At 50.4% G+C, this 16,298-nt stretch overlaps 1 protein-coding gene across 1 annotated transcript; it reads right to left on the bottom strand.

Annotated features, from left to right (window-relative positions):
• Positions 1–416: 416 nt before the first annotated feature.
• Positions 417–15,893, bottom strand: NFATC2IP (nuclear factor of activated T cells 2 interacting protein). The gene is made up of 8 exons (XM_030799263.1): positions 15,438–15,893; positions 14,629–14,701; positions 12,123–12,240; positions 10,137–10,217; positions 9,858–10,044; positions 7,232–7,376; positions 6,993–7,102; positions 417–2,402 (listed from the first exon to the last, which is right to left on the bottom strand). Exons 1-8 carry the CDS (start codon positions 15,822–15,824, stop codon positions 2,244–2,246), a joined length of 1,260 nt encoding a protein of 419 aa, XP_030655123.1. The 5' UTR covers positions 15,825–15,893; the 3' UTR covers positions 417–2,243.
• Positions 15,894–16,298: the final 405 nt, after the last annotated feature.

The following is a 16,298-nucleotide window of genomic DNA, read 5'->3' as shown; positions in this document are numbered from 1 at the left end:
ACTGTCTACATTAAAATTAATTTTCTTTTTTTTTTTTTTTTTTTTTGAGACAGAGTCTGTCACTCAGGCTGAAGTACAGTGGTGCTGTCTCGGCTCACTGCAGCCTCCACCTCCCGGGTTCAAGTTATTCTCCTGCCTCTGCCTCCCGAATAACTGGGATTACAAGCATGCGCCACTGCACCCAGCTAATTTTTGTATTTTTAGTAGAGATGGGATTTCACCAAGTTGGTCAGGGTGGTCTTGAACACTTGGCCTCAAGTGATCCACCCACCTCGGCCACCAAAAGTGCTGGGATTACAGATGTGAGCTATCACGCCTAGCCAAAATTAAGAATTTCTGTTCAGTGAAGGATACCCCTAGATACAAAGAAAATTTCAATTTTTTCCCCTTTAAATTTTTTTTTTTTTTTTTGAGACGGAGCCTTGCTCTGTCGCCAGGCTGGAGTGCAGCGGCGGAACCTTGGCTCACTGCAATCTCCACCTCCTGGGTTTAAGCGATTCCCCTGCCTCAGCCTCCAGAGTAGCTGGGACTACAGGTGTGAGCCACCATGCCCAGCTAATTTTTTGTATTTTAGTAGAGACGGGGTTTCACCATGTTGGCCAGGAGGGTCTCAATCTCCTGCCCTCGTGATCCGCCCGCCTTGGCCTCCCAAAGCCCCCTTTTTAATTTTTTTTGTAGAGACGAGGTCTCGCTATGTTGCCCAGGCTGGTCTCGAACTCCTGGGCTGAAGCGATCCTTCCACCTCGGCCTCCCAAAGTGCTGGGATTACCAGTGAACCTCCATACCCAGCCCAAATATGCATTCTTGGAATTATTTGCAATTGCCCAGGAATGTACAAGCAACTCCTGAGAATAAATCAAAAAAGATAAGAAACTCCATAAGAAAATGGGCAATGCACAGGAAGGGAAACCAGAAAGGCTAAGTGAAAAAATTCCCCAAATTAATGCTGATCAGATGAATGTATATTAAAGCACAGCACCACTATCTACCCATCAGACTGGCAAAATTTAGATAGTCTGGCAATACAAGTGCTGGCAAGGATAAGGAGAAAAGGGCGGCCTCAAGTAGGAGGGTCAGTCACCGTTCTGAAGAAAATCTGGAAAACCATAGAGAAACTGACCTCTATGACCTATAAGCCCATCCTGAGTACATATAGGTACCCACACAAGCACAGAAGGGAACACATGAAAGGATGTTTATCGTGGCCTGTATCCAGTGCCAAGGGGTCAGGGACACCCAGGTATCCCCCACTTTAGGCAATGTGTGTAAACTGCAATTGACAGTGTGGAGTGCCGCATAGCAGGTCAAAGCAATACTGCATTTCTAGAAGAGTCAACAGGGCTAGATCTTAGCACACATTGAGTGAAAATGGCATAAGACCTATTGCACAATAGCACTATGTACAGTAAAAGCACATATTCACACATGAAACGTGGTATTTTACAAATACATTCATATTCAAAGATGTGGGTGCTTATGGGAAAGGATGGTGTAAAGAAAGGGAAAAAAGCCATAAAACCAGAGAATCTTTGCATGGGACTGTATTCCTGAGATCCCAAACCAAAGGGATGAATGTGCTATTATGCCTTAAATGTGTGCACCAGGAAATGTAAACTAGAAAGGGTGGCTCTGAAGGGTCCTCGGGTGAGGAAGACCCCCAGGGCTGAGAATCCACCACCTTCATCCTTCAAAAGAGTACCCCAGTTGTCTGCTTATGCTTCAGCCAGCATGTGTGAGCTTGGTCATTTCCTGCAAGCCAGGCAACCACACCAGTGTATAAGCCTCAAGCAAATGTCACTCCCAAGCCCCAAATGGGACTAAGGCCTCTGCTGGGCTAGGCGTGGTGTAAATCCCAGGCCTGGAAGCTCCTACCCAACCCTCATTTGTTTCAACTCACTTTCAATATGTGCATAGTTTCATAGAGCAGACATTTCCATGAGGGAAAGAGGATGATGGTGAAACGGGAGGGGTGAGGGGACATCTCCATGTCACAGAGGCTGCAAAACTCAGCATGACTTGTGGACGGAGCCACAGGCCACCCAGGGCAACAACACCCACATAACTCACCAAGTGGTTAACGGCTCTAAACCAGGGTCAACAGGAGAAGGGACAAAAGTCACTCCTTGATTTTGCTGCAGCTTAAAGATAAGTTCTACCTCAGCTTATGCTAGCCCTTATGGGGCAAAAAAGGGAAAGTCATTCTCCCGAAGTCCAGGCTGGGCCATCAAACAGGGAGTGGGGTATCAGCCCCAGACCTCAATGAGGTCCCCAGATTCCATGCCCAGGTCAGCTGGCAGCTCCCTGCCTGAAAGCTTTGTCCCATCAAAGAAGAAGGAGAGCTTCTGTCCCGACAGTCCCATGGCCTCCTCATAGTGGGACATGAGGGTCTTTAGAGGGGAATCCTGGATGGAGAGAAATGAAAATGGACGTCAGAACATGAAAGGGGGCGGGGATCCTGTAGGAATAGACAGGGAACTTGGGACAGGGAGGATGGGGGCAGGGGCGGAAACAATAAAGTCAGGGCCCCATGCGGGGAAAGGAGAGAGGACAAAGAAGCCAGCCCAGCCAGGCTCCTCTCTGGGAGCTGGGACGAATCCTGTCATCCCTCTGGGCTCCAAGTTGCTCAGATAGAGGATGGGGGCCACGAGCCCAAGGCTTAGGGGTGTAGGCTCTGAGTCAGGCAAGTCCTCCTAGCCTCGGCCTCCTCCCCTATGAAACGGAAGTGTGTACCAATGACTAAGAGAGCCCAGATTCTAGAGTGAGGATGAGCCGAGCTAGAGGCCAGGTTCTCCCACCTATTAGATGTGTGACCTCAGAAAAATGTTAGAGGTTATGTTCCCCGGAGAAGACACCTTGTGGTCTTAACCCCTGGTAAGTGTGAATGTGATGTGATTTGGAGACGGGGCCTTTGCAGATGCAATTAAGTTGAGGTTGTACTGGATTAGGACAAGTGCTAATGCTGTGGGACTGGTAGACAGCTCACTGCAACCTCTGCCTCCAAGGTTCAAGCAATTCTCCTGCCTCAGCCTCCTGAGTAGCTGCGACTACACGCACACGCCACCACACCCAGCTAAGTTTTTGTATTTTTGGTAGAGACAGTTTCTCTATGTTGCCCAAGCTGGTCTCAAGCTTCCTGAGTTCAGATAATCCACCCACTTTGGCCTCCCAAAGTGCTGGGATGACAGGCGTGAGCCCCCGCACCCAGCCTGGGACTGGTATGCTTATGAAACAGACACAGAAACAGACATGAGGGGAGAGCACGCATGATGAGAGGGAGAATGGAGTGCACCTGCAAGCCAAGAATGCCAAGGACTGTGGGCAGCCAGCAGGAGCCAGGAGGAAACAGGGCAGGTTCCATGAAGAGACCCTGAGGGACTGCGTGATGTTGTCAAATATATATTTGGTCTTTGTATGTTTCCTGGTATAAAATTCCTAAAATCCTTGGGAACGAGTTAAGTATCTTTTTGCATGCTAATGAGTTGGCTGGTGGCTGGCAGCCCCTAGAGAGCTTCAGGAATGGTGCTGGTCACTAGAAAGACCAAGGTAGGATAAAAGGGTTGGGACTTTTTCCCCACCCCTCAACCTCCAAGAAGGAGGGAGAGAGTGAAGGTTGAGTTACCACCAATAGCCCATGGTTTAATCAGTCATGCCTATATAACAAAGCTTCCATAAAAATCCAGAGGACAGGGTTTGGAGAACTTCCCAATAGTTGAACATGTGGTGATTCCTGGAGAATGGTGCCCAGGGAAGGTATGGAAGCTCTGCGCCCTTTTCCCATGCCGTGCCCTACGCATCTCTTCATCTGTATCCTTTGTAACATCCTTTATAATAAACCAGTAAATGCAAGTAAGTGTCTCCCTGAGTTCTGTAAGCTGCTTTAGCAAATTAAACCCAAGGAGGGGGCCAGGTGCAGTGGCTCATGCCTGTAATCCCAACACTCTGGGAGGCCAAGGTGGGAAGATCGGTTGAGCCTAGGAGTTTGAGTCCAGCCTGGGCAACATAGTGAGACCCCGTCTACACAAAAAAATTAAAAAGTTAGCCAAGGGTAGTGGCACACACCCGTAGTCCCAGCTACTCAGGAGGCTGAGGTGGAAGGATCGCTTGAGCCCAGGAGTTTGAGGCTGTGGTAAGCCAAGATCGCACCAGTGCACCCCAGCCCAGGCAACAGAGCAAGACCCTGTCTCTCTTTTTTTTTTTTTGAGACAAAGTCTAGCTCTGTTGCCCAGGCTGGAGTGCAGTGGCTCGATCTTGGCTCACTGCAACCTCCACCTCCCGGGTTCAAGTGATTCTTCTGCCTCAGCATCCTGAGTAGCTGGGACTATAGGTGCACGCCACCATGCCCGGCTAATTTTTTGTATTTTTAGTAGAGACAGGGTTTCACCATGTTGACCAGACTGGTCTTGAACTCCTGACCTCGTGATCCGCCCGCCTCAGCCTCCCAAAGTGCTGGGATTACAGGTGTGAGCCACCATGTCTGGCCCTGTCTCTTGTTTTTTTTCAAAAAAAAAAAAAAAAAAAAAAGAAAATCCTGAGTTTGTTTTTTCCCCCATATCTTCAGAGCCCCTGGCTCTGCTAACACCTTGATTTCAGACTTCTACCCTCCAGAACAATGAGAGAATAAATTTATGTTGTTTTAAGCCACCCAATTTGTGGTACTTTGTTACAACAGCCAAAATACAAAAGTGGGGTGCTGCCGGAATAAATGGTTAAATGTAACAGTGGCTTTGAAATTGGATCAGGGCTAGAATAATTTTTTTTTTTTTTTTTTTTTTAGATAGGGTCTTGCTGTCTCCCAGGCTGGAGTGCAGTAGCCCAATCTTGGCTCACTGCAGTCTCGATCTCCTAGGCACAAGCGATCCTCACACCTCACCCTCCTGGGTAGCTGGAACTATAGGCATGCACCAGCATGCTGGGCTAATTTTTGTATTTTTTGTAGAGGCAGGGTTTCACTATGTTGCCCGGGCTGGTCTTGAACTCCTGAGCTCAAGCAATCTGTCCATGTTGGCCTCTCAAAGTGTTAGGATTACAGATGTGAGGCACCGCGCCTGGCCGAAGCTGGAAGAATTTTGAGGTGTATGTTAGAAAAAACCTAGACTGCCTTGAAGAGACTGCTGGTAGAAATATGTACATTAAAGGGAATGTCCCTGCAGGCTCACAAAGAGGAAAGGTGCAGAGAAATCTCCTATCATCTTAAGAGGATGCATATATTGTTATGAACAGAAGGCTGCTAGAAGTATGAATAATAAAGGTGTTTCCGGTGAGGTCTCTGGAGGAAATGAGGAATGTGTTATTGGTAACTGGAATAAAAGTTTCCAATAAAGGTGGTGCAATCATGGCTCACTACAACCTTGATCTCCCAGGCTCAAGCAATCCTCCTGCCTCAGCCGCCTGGGGAGCTAGGACTACAGGTGCTGGGATTACAAGTGTGAGCCACTGCACCTGGCCCAATTTCTCCCTTTTGAAATGGGAATGTCTATCCTATGTCTGTCCCATCACTGTATTTTAGAAGCAAATAACTTATTTTCTAGATTTCATGGGTCCACAGAGAGAGAGAGAGGAATTTTGTCCCAGAATAGACCATACCAAGTCTCATCCAAAACTGATTTAATGATTTAGAAAATAAGATTGGGACTTCTTGAGTTGATTATATTTAAATGAGGTTTTGGGCTTAAGAGCTGATGTTGGGATGGGTTAAGACTTGTAGGGATATTGGAATGGGATGTATATATTTTGCAGATGGCAAGGCCATGAATTTGGTGGGGGCTAGAGAACAGTGTGTTAAGGGTTGAACTGTATTCCCCTGAAAAGGTACTTTGTGGTCTTAACCCCTAGTAAATGTGAATGTAACCTTATTTGAAAGTAGGGACTTTGCAGATATAATCAAGTTGAGATGAGGTTGTGCTTGGTTAGGGTGGGGCTAGCCCAACATGACCTATGTCTTTCCAAGAAGAGAGACGAACACAGACAGAGACACATGGAGAACACCATGTGATCACAGAGGGAGAGACTGGAGTGACACAGCTGCAAGCAAAGGAACTCTGGCCACCAGCAGAAGCTAGAAAGAGGTAAGGAAGGTTTCCACTCAGATTCTCAGACAGAACCAGGCCCTGCCAACACCTTCAATTCAGACTTCTAGCCTCCAGAAGTGTAAGGGAATAGGTTTCTATTGTTTTAAGCCACCCAATTTGTGTATTTCGTTACAGTAGACTTAAGAAATGAATGCAGCAGGCCAGGCATGGTGGCTCACACCTGTAATCCCAACACTTTGGGAGGCCAAGGTGGGTGGCTCACTTGAGGTCAGGAGTTCGAGACCAGCCTGGCCAGCATGGTGAGATCCTGTCTCTACTAAAAATACAAAAATTAGTCCAGCATGTGCACCTGTAATCCCAGCTACATGGGAGGCTGAGAAAGGAGAATCACTTGAAACTCGGAAGGCAGAGGCTGCAGTGAGCCAAGATCATGCCAGACTCCAGCCTGGGCGACAGGGCGAGACTCCATCTCAAAAAAAAAAAAAAAAAAAATGACTGCACCAAGTTGCTTATTCCACCTCTCTAGAACTCAGTCTTCTTATTGCCAAATGAGGATAACAACAGTGCTTTGTGGCCCACATCAGATTGTTGTGAAATTAAATAAGATCCTGAATGAGAGGAAATTATCCTCGGCACACGGACTGGCACTTAGCCGTGTGGCCTTCATTGTTATTTTGATGGGTTTTATTGATTACCATCTAAGGGTCCTTTCTGTTTTAATCAGAAGGAGTCAGGAGACTGAGGGGGCACCCAGACTAGGGCAGAGGGTACCAGTAGAAGCGGGGAGGGAAGTTGAACGATGGGTTTTCCCACTACCTAGGATGGCTGGGAACCCAAGAACATGGAGGGCAGTGTCTCCTGCAAGTCAAGATTAGGGGAATCCATCCTCCATTAACTGACAAGAGAGACAAGAGGCAGCAGAGGATAGGGTGAGGGGCGTGAAGAGCCATCTCTCCCACTCACTTGAGACAGTGAGACTTGCAGTGTCTGGTGTTTCTCCTTTCCCTGCACCCGGAGCTGGAGCTGTTGGGACGTCTCTGTGGCCTCTGGAGAACTTGCTAGTACCACACAGTCTGTGGGAGGCAGAATCAGGAAGCCAGGGCTAAGTGGGGGCTTGGAAGCAGGGCCCATGCTGAACCTCTCCCCATATCCCCTTCCCCTGGCAAATGCCTCAAGGCCCCACCTCCCTGCCTTCCTCTCACCAATGATGTCAGCCACTCCGAGCTTTAGGGTCCTGGGAGTGGCAGTAGGTGATAGCTCTGTCTCTCCAAAAAGCAAAAGGATCCTGCTTGGGGACACCCCAAGGTGGGTGGCCATGTGGTCCACCACACTCTGCAGGGGCTCCGACTAGGGATGGGGACAACAAGCAAAAGAGGTCTTCCTGCCTTGAAATCCATGCCCTCAGCCACACCACCCAAACACAAGCTCTGGCCTTAGCTACTTAGCTACTTGCTAAGCTCCTCAGCTGTGAGTTTCATCATATTTACCTGGTAAGGTATAGAATAAAATCGTGTCAGCAAGGGGTACAGGTGAGTAACACAAAGATATAGCAGCCATGGGTTAGAACAAAGAAAGGGGTGGTGGGGATTGCAGCAAACTGGAACTCACATGCCACCTAGACAGACTAGCTGTTATGCAGCTCCAGTTGATTGGCACTGTGTGGGAACGTGGGCCAGTGTGACATCTTCCTATATTTTTTTTTTTTTTTTTTGAGACGGAGTTTTGCTCTTGTTAATCAGGCTGGAGTATAGTGGCGCAATCTCAGCTCATTGCAACCTCCACCTCCTGGGTTCAAGTGATTCTCCTGCCAGGCTGGTCTCGAACTCTTGAATTCAGGTGATCCACTTGCCTCGGCCTCCCAAAGTACAGGGATTACAGGTGTGAGCCACCACACCTGGCCACATCTTCCTATTTTTTAAGAGAAGCCAGAAATCTGGACCTTTTTTTTTTCTTTGTATTTTTAGTAGAGGCGGGCTTCACTATATTGGCCAGGCTGGTCTTGAACTCCTGATCTCAAGTGAGATCTGAGGCACAGTCTTGCTCCTTCACCCAGGCTGGAGGGCAGTGGCACGATCTTTGCTCACTGCAACCTCCGCCCCCTGGGTTCACGTGATTCTCCTGCCTCAGCCTCCGAGTTGCTGGAATTACAGGCGCCCACCACCATGCCCAGCTAATTTTTATATTTTTAGTAGAGATGGGGTTTCACCATGCTGGCCAGGCTGGTCTCGAACTATTCCCCGCCCTTGACCTCAGGTGATCTGCCTGCCTTGGCCTCCCAAGTGCTGGGATTACAGGCGTGAGGCACTGCACCTGGCCAGAAATCTGGACCTTTGTATGAAATCACCCATCACAAAGGTGACAACAAACTCGTATATTTTTAAACCATTTGGTCAGGCATGGCGGCTCACACCTATAATCCCAGCATTTTGAGAGGCCAAGGCGGGAGGCTTCCTTGAGGTCAGGAGTTCAAGATCAGCCTGAGCAACAAAGCAAGATCCCATCTCCTTTTTTTTTTTTTTAAGAGACAGGGTCTTGCTCTGTCACCCAGGCTGCAGTGCAGTGGCCCAATCACAGCTCACTGCAGCCCCCAACTTCTGGACTCAGAAGATCCTCCTGCATCAGCCTCCCAAGTCACTGGGACTACAAGTGTGCGCCACCATGCCTGGTTAATTTTTTTTATTTTTAGTAGAGACAAGGTCTCACTATTTTGCCCAGGCTGGTCTTGAACTCCTGGCCTCAAGTGATCCTCTCACCTTGGCCTCCCAAAGTGCTGGGATTACATGAGTGAGCCACTATGCCTGGCCCCCATCTCTATGTTTAAAAAATAAAATAGGCCAGGCACAGTGGCTCATGCCTGTAATCCCAACACTTTAGGAAGCGGAGACAGGGGATCACTTGAGATCAGGAGTTCAAGACCAGCCTGGCCAATATGGTGAAGCCCTGCCTCTACTAAAAATACAAAAATTAGTCGGGCATGGTGGCGGGCACCTGTAGTCCAAGCTACCCAGGAGGCTGAGGTGAGAGAATCGCTTGAACCTGGGAGGCGGAGGTTTCAGTGAGCAGAGATCGTGCCACTGCACTCCAGCCTAGGCGACAGAGTGAGACTCCGTCTCAAAAAATAAAAATAATAAAAAATAATAAAATAAAATAAAATAAGTCTATAGGGCAAAGAAAGCAGACACACTGCTGAAAAAGCCATGGGCTGCCAGTTTGCAGCCTCTGCCTTAGTTGCTTGACTGATGCACTGTGCGTCAGTAACGGTAATGTCTGTTATCATTCCTGGTGCTGAAAAAGGGTCATCCCTACAAAAATATCAGGCTTCGCCCAGAAGCTGGCAGAGCTCAGGGTGACTGAGTGACATCTGCTGTGTCCAGGGCAGTGAGAACAAGCCCAAGAGGGAAGCCCAGGTTCCTAGGAAGGTAAGAGAGACTACCAAAAAGCTTCTTAGAAGACAGGATGCTTCACACCTGGAATCCCAGCACTTTGGGAGGTCAATGAGGGACGATCACTTGAGCCCAGGAGTTTGGAACCAGCCTGGACACAGTGAGACCACTTTTTGTAGGAAAAAAAAAAAGACACAGGATGCTTATGAGGAGCCTTAAAGAATGGGTAGAATGTTTTCCAGAAAGAGAGGGGAGCGTTGGGAAAATGCAGACAGAGGAAACAAAAAGTTTGGAGGCAGGACAGACTGAAAAGAATGATGGGCAGCTCCAGAGAGCACGATGGGAAAAGGATGACAGTCCCTTCTGCCAGGACACCCCTGCTGGACACCACCATCTCTTCAGGAGCAGCTCCTGGGTCCTTCTCCCATGGGCCTCAGGCACTCACCATTCTGAGGGGCAATCTGACCACGTCAGCCCGGCAACGGATTTTGAGTGGGAAGAGTCGGGGGGTCTCTGGGAGGGTGGGCCCTTCCACCAAGACCACTTCATCCTCTTGGCCCTGTTGCTCTTGGCCCTGAGGTGGCTTGGGGCTCAGACAGGAACGGAGATCCTGGAGGCGCTTGTTCACCTCACTGCAGTGCAGACAGGACCCTGGGTCAACTGGAGTCAGCCACCCTCCCGGATTGCCCTCTTCCATCCCAGCCAGAGCCCCTGCGCTTGCCACCTTAACTTCTTGAGTGCCCGAGTATGCTTTCTGCTTTTGGTCCTTGGTGAAGGTGGGGGCAGAGGAGAGTTGTCCAGATCCCTGTAGAAGCAAGAGACGGCAGGATGGAGGCAATGGAGAGAGCCTGGCCCCACAAATCCTAGAAACCAGATCCTTGGACAATCAAGCATAGTCGGACGCAATGGTTCACACCTGTAATCCCAGCACTTTTGGAGGCTGAGCCAGGAGGATCGCTTGAGCCCAGGAGTCCAAGACCAAGCTGGGCCAGATGGGGAGACCCTATTTCTTTTTTTTTTTCCTTTGAGATGGAGTCTTGCTCTGTCGCCCAGGCTGGAGTGCAGTGGCGCAATCTTGGCTCACTGCAAGCTTTGCCTCCCGGGTTCATGCCATTCTCCTGCCTCAGCCTCTCCGAGTAGCTGGGACTACAGACGCCCGCCACCACGCCCGGCTAATTTTTTGTATTTTTTTAGTAGAGACGGGGTTTCACCATGGTCTCGATCTCCTGACCTCGTGATCCGCCCGCCTCGGCCTCCCAAAGTGCTGGGATTACAAGCGTGAGCCACCGCGCCCGGCCGCCTATTTCTACATAATTAGCCAGGCATAGTGAAACACAGCTGTAGTCCCAGCTACTCAGGAGGCTGAGGTGGGAGGGTCGCTTGAACCCAGGAATTTGAGGCTGCAGTTAGCTATGATCATGCCACTGCACTCCAGCCTGGGCAACGGAGTGAGGCCCTATCTCCAAAAAATGTAAAAATACATTTTAAAAAAAAAAAGAGGAAGCAGCTTCCAATAACCCCCATTTCCACTGGAAGGCAGGGGTAGGGGAGAGGGAAAGCCTGAGGCATCATTTTTATATTTACATGACCTGAATATTAGGGAAGAAAATGCCTCATTTTTGAGATTGTCACTTCCCAGGAAAATGTCCAATAATATCCGACAGACGGCAAGCACTTATCATATGTCCCATGTTGCCCAGGCTGGTCTTGAACTCCTGGGCTCAAGTGATTCACTCCTCTTGGCCTCCCAAAGTGCTAGGATTACAGGCAAGAGCCATTGTGCCCAGCCAAGTGTTAACTCTTGATTGACTCAGCAATTCACTGACACAAGTGCCACTATTATCCCCAGGTTTGGGGGGATTTTTTTGTCTGTTTGCTCTTTAGAGACAGGGTCTCACTCTGTCACCCAGGCTGGAGTACAGTGGCACAATCATGGCTCACTGCAGCCTCTAACTCCTGGGATCAAGCGATTTTCCCACCTCAGCCTCCTGAGCAGCTGGGATTACAGGCGTGCGCCACCACGCCAGGCTAATTTTTTTTTATTTTTTGTAGAGACAGGGTCTCTCTACGTTTCCCAGGCTATAAAACGGGGTTTTTTTTTTTTTTTTTTTTTTTTTTTGAGACGGAGTCTTGCTCTGTCGCCCAGGCTGGAGCGCAGTGGCACGATCTCCACTCACTGCAAGCTCCGCCTCCCGGGTTCACGCCATTCTCCTGCCTCAGCCTCCCGCGTAGCTGGGACTACAGGCGCCCGCCATAACGCCCGGCTAATTTTTTGTATTTTTAGTAGAGACGGGGTTTCACCATGTTAGCCAGGATGGTCTCGATCTCCTGACCCTGTGATCCGCCTGCCTCGGCCTCCCAAAGTGCTGGGATTACAGGCTTGAGCCACCACGCCCGGCCAAAACGGGGTTTTATAGATGAAGAAAGAGAAGCACAGAGAGGACAGGGAAGCTGGATTGGAGCCATACCTTAAGCTCACATTACTAGTGTCTCAGAATCCACTCCCAAGGGTGATCCTGAAGGGTTCACTGTCACCCCCCGGGGTAAGCCACCTCTTTTCCCAAGCGCTTCATTCCCCACATGAACCTCAACAGTCCTTCTATCCCTTCTTCTTACCCTTTCAGGAGCCACCCAAGAGTCCTGCTTGCCTCCGCTTACCCCTCCAACTCACTTCCTGCTCCCAGGGCCCAAGGACCCTGGCCTGACTCACAGAAACTCTGTCTTTTTCTTCTCTTCTTTATCCTTAGTCCTCAGCTTTGTCTTCCAGGGAGAGCCTGGTGATGGGGAGCCTTCATGGTAGAGACCACTCGAATCTGCCAGCTCCGCCTCTGGGGGCAGAGGAAGAGAAGGTAGAAGGGGGTTATCCAAGGGAGGCCAGCGAAGGCCAAGAAGAAACAAGTCAGAGGCTTCAAGAAGGTCCCAGGAAAGGAGACCACAGAGCCCCTGGCACACACAGGGCCACACGATAATATTGGGAAAGGGGGCAGGGGATGAGACTGCTATTTAGTACAAAGATAGCTCATATTAACTTAAAATTAACTTAAATTTCTCATGAAAGGAAACCAGGTATTATTTTCTATAATATAGAAATTTCTTTCTATTTGCCTGCTGTCAATAAAAGATCATCACAAACCACGAAAATAAATACTGTGAAAATTAAAAAATGATAAGAAACCCTAGATCAGTGGCTCTCAACCAGGGACAATTTTGCCTCCGAGGGGACATATAGCAATGTCTAGAGACAATATTGGTTATCAAAATGTGGAGGGCAAGGGGACTGAGGTATAATACTTCCCAGGGATGGAAGTCAGGATGCCGCTAAACTTTCTACAACGTACAGGGCAGTTTCCAACACCAAAGAATTTTCCAGTCCAAAAAATGCCAGTAACACTGAAGTCATGAAATCCTGTCCTGACTAACTATGGCAGCTGCAAGAGGCCTGTGATTCTGCGTTTCTTTTTTCTTTTTTTTTTCTTTTTTTTTGAGACCGGGTCCTACTGTGTCACCCAGGTTGGAGTGCAGTGGCATGATCATGGCTCACTGCAGCCTCGACTTCCGGGGCTCAGGTGTTTCTCCCACCTCAGCCTCCTGAGTAGCTAGGACTACAAGGACACATCACCATGCCTGGTTAATTTTTTATTTTTCTGTAGAAACAGGGTCTTATCATGTCACGCAGGCTGGACTCAAACTCTTGGGCTCACGCAGTCCTCCCATCTCAGCCTCCCAAAGTGCTGGGATTACAGCACTTTGAACCACTGTGCCCAGCTGATCCTGCATTTCTAGCAAGCTTCCAAGGGATGCCATATATGGCTGGGCCCACGTTTTGAGTATCAGGGACAGAGGTACCTTTTACATAGCACTTCTATGTCCTAGGTACTGTCCTAAAGCATATACCTAGCCAAAAGGCAGCTCTCTCTATATTCCCTTTCGTTAATTCTCACCAAAATCTGCACCAAAATGGGATCTACTATTATCCCCACTTTGATAATGAGGAAATTGAAGCACTGAGAAATTAAGAAACTCACCCAGGCCGGGCGTGGTGGCTCACTCCTGTAATCCTAGCACTTTGGGAGGCCAAGGCAGACAGATCACCTAAGTCCAGGAGTTCGAGATCAGCCTGGCCAACATGATGAAACCCCATCTCTACTAAAAATACAAAAAAGCCAGACATGGTGGCGGGCGCCTGTAATCCCTGCTACTCGGGAGGCTGAGGCAGGAGAATGGCTTGAAACTGGGAGATGGAGGTTGCAGTGAGCTAAGATTGCGCCACTACACTCCAGCCTGGGTGACAGAGTGAGACTCTTTCTCAAAAAAAAAAAAAAAAAAAAAGAAAAGAAAAAAGAAACTCGCCTAAGGTCACACAGCTATTAAGAGATAGAGCTGAGGCCAGGCACAGTGGCTCACGCCTATAATCCCAGCACTTTGGGAGGCCAAGATGGGCGGATCACCTGAGGTCAGGAGTTCAAGACCAGCCAGGCCAACATGGTGAAACCCCATTTCTATTAAAAATACAAAAAATTAGCCAGGCGTGGTGGGAATTAGTCAGCTACTGGGAAGGCTGAGGCAGGAGAATCGCTTGAACCCAGGAGGCGGAGGTTGCAGTGAGCCAAGATCGCGCCATTGCACTCCAGCTTGGGCAACAAGAGAGAAACTCTGTCTCAAAAAAAAAAAAAAAAAAGAAAGAGAACTGAGATTCAAACCCAGGCCAGATGGCTCCTGTTTGCTTTTAATCACCCCACCATACTCCCTCATGATACAAGAGTCTCGGTCCAAGGTCTCCATTTGCCCACTGGATTATTTCCTTATTAGACTTGATTCCTATTCCCCGCCCTTGAGTTGTTTGCAAAAAATGCATCAATGGGGGAGGACAAAGACAGGGCATCCCTGATAAGATTCAGAGAACACCCTGCTGGCTCCAGTGTTCTCAAAGAACTTGCTGCAGATGTAACAAGATGTCACAGATTCTCAACATCTCACCGCCTCCTGCCCCGCCCAGGACTACAGAATCAGCATCTCTTCAGGTGGCACCAGAAATGTATACATTAATACATTCTATGCTTGTTAACAATCCAGCTCCTGTGGCTGGGATGCAGGAGTCCCCTCTCCCACGCTCTTCCCTTGAGCCTCAGGAGACAACTGACTGCAGGAATATAACCCCAGGAAGTCTCCTAAGAGAAGCCAGCGCTGCGTGCCTCTCCCTGGAGGCCCTCCCTTACCTTCCTCATCCCCTGGAGGGTAGAGTTTCAGGAGAGATAGGTCATCTGGGATAAGGCGAAGGCTGCTTTTAACCTGCAAAGACAAGAAGGGAGAGGGGTCAGGCCCAAGTCCTCCCCCTACCGAAAGAAAAAATTGGGGGTGATTCTTCCCTGACACCCAGCTCCCAAATCCTCCCTAAGATCGTGAACACCTTGGCCCTCTTCTGGCAACCTGGAAGTCCAGCTTCCCCAGGATTCAGAATGGAAGTACCCTTCACCCTTTCCTCCATCTGCCTAAGACACTCTGAAGATGTATGTTTCCTTGTCCTTTTTAACTAGGTTACTAGCCGCCCCTCTACCCCTGACTCTTAGGGACTCTCAGTCCCCTAGCTCACACGACCATCGGGGGACTCCAGCCTCCTGGAGCCGCCCAGTCTTCTCTGAACCCGCATGGACCCCAACCCCCAGTACCGCAGCTCCCTGGCTTCATTTGCCATGGGCCCCAACCTCAAAATCCAACGGCCCCAGGTCCTCCCAGTCCCTCTCCAAAACCTCAGGAACCCCAGCTCTTCAGCCTCCCTGTGCCCCCAAGACTCTAGCTCCTAGGAATCCTAAACTTCCAACGCATCCCACCCTCCTTCACCACCCCGGTCTGCAGAAAATTCCCGGAGCCCTGCCTCTTCCTGCCTCCAACACCCTAGCGCCCCAGGACCAGCCCCAGAACCCCAGCCTCAACACCCCTATACCGCTACCCTCCCCGAACGCCGGCCCCTCCCTGGAGGCCAAGCCCTTGGCCCTTCCGCCCGTCCCCTCCCCGGGACCGGGCGCACCTTCCCCGAGTACACCGGAACCAGCGGCGCCTCCCCCGGATCCAGCACCAGCCGCCGCCGCCGCCTGACCGGCTCCCGCGGGGGTCCTGCGGGCCGCCCGTCCTCCCCTTCACTGTCACTGTCGCTGTTATCCCGGGACGCGACCGGCCCCGGGGGCTCCGGGGGCACAACCTCAACCTCGTCCGCGGCATCGCGAGCGGTGGCGACCTCCAGAATTTCCTCATCGCTGTCGCTGACCAAGTCCACAGACACCACGTCCAGCGTGCCCCGGGATGGAGACCGCTGGGCCCGAGGACGCCGGGTCCGACCGCCCCAGCCGCCCCGACCCCCTCGGCCGGCACCGCTACCTCGGGACGAGCGGCCCCGCTTCCCCACAGGCTCCGCCATGGCACACGTTCCTCCACAACACACGCCCGCCTCCTCTCGCCTCGCCCCGCCCCCTTCAGCGACTTTCGCCTTGCATTGGACAAACAGCCTGCTCGTCATCACCTCTTCGCGCCCCACGAGCGGGATCCGCCTTCCCGCCTTTTCATTGGTCTCTGTAACCGCTCATCATGCACCTCTGAAACCAAGGCGCCGTAGATTCCAATCACCTCGGCGCAATCACCCTAGCTTTCGATTCAGTCGGCCTCACCCATTGGCTGGGCCTCCTCTCCACAGACGAGCCTCTTCCGGACCCGCCCATCCAAGACAACCGTCTTCCGGCTTGGTTGGTGGCAGGGCATCCTGGGAAATGTAGTCCTCGAGCGGTAAAGTTTCCAGGAGGAGGAAGGCGGGCCTGGAATTCCTTGTAGAAACCGCGGATTTAGCCAGGCGCGGTGCCTCACGCCTGTAATCCTGGCACTTTGAGAGGCTGAGGCG

The sequence above is a fragment of the Nomascus leucogenys genome, chromosome 2 (assembly GCF_006542625.1).
Source record: "Nomascus leucogenys isolate Asia chromosome 2, Asia_NLE_v1, whole genome shotgun sequence".
In the NCBI taxonomy this organism is placed as follows: domain Eukaryota; kingdom Metazoa; phylum Chordata; class Mammalia; order Primates; family Hylobatidae; genus Nomascus; species Nomascus leucogenys.
Note: the sequence above shows the minus strand (reverse complement) of the source record. Positions and strands in the feature narration are given on the sequence as shown.

Coding starts and splice junctions, on each gene's coding strand:
- NFATC2IP (XM_030799263.1), bottom strand. CDS start 15,824: ATGGCGGAGCCTGTGGGGAAGCGGGGCCGCTCGTCCCGAGGTAGCGGT. Junction 14,702..15,437: donor TTCCGGTGTACTCGGGGAAG/GTGCGCCCGGTC, acceptor TTGTCTTTGCAG/GTTAAAAGCAGCCTTCGCCT. Junction 12,241..14,628: donor CCCTCCAGGGGATGAGGAAG/GTAAGGGAGGGC, acceptor CTCTGCCCCCAG/AGGCGGAGCTGGCAGATTCG.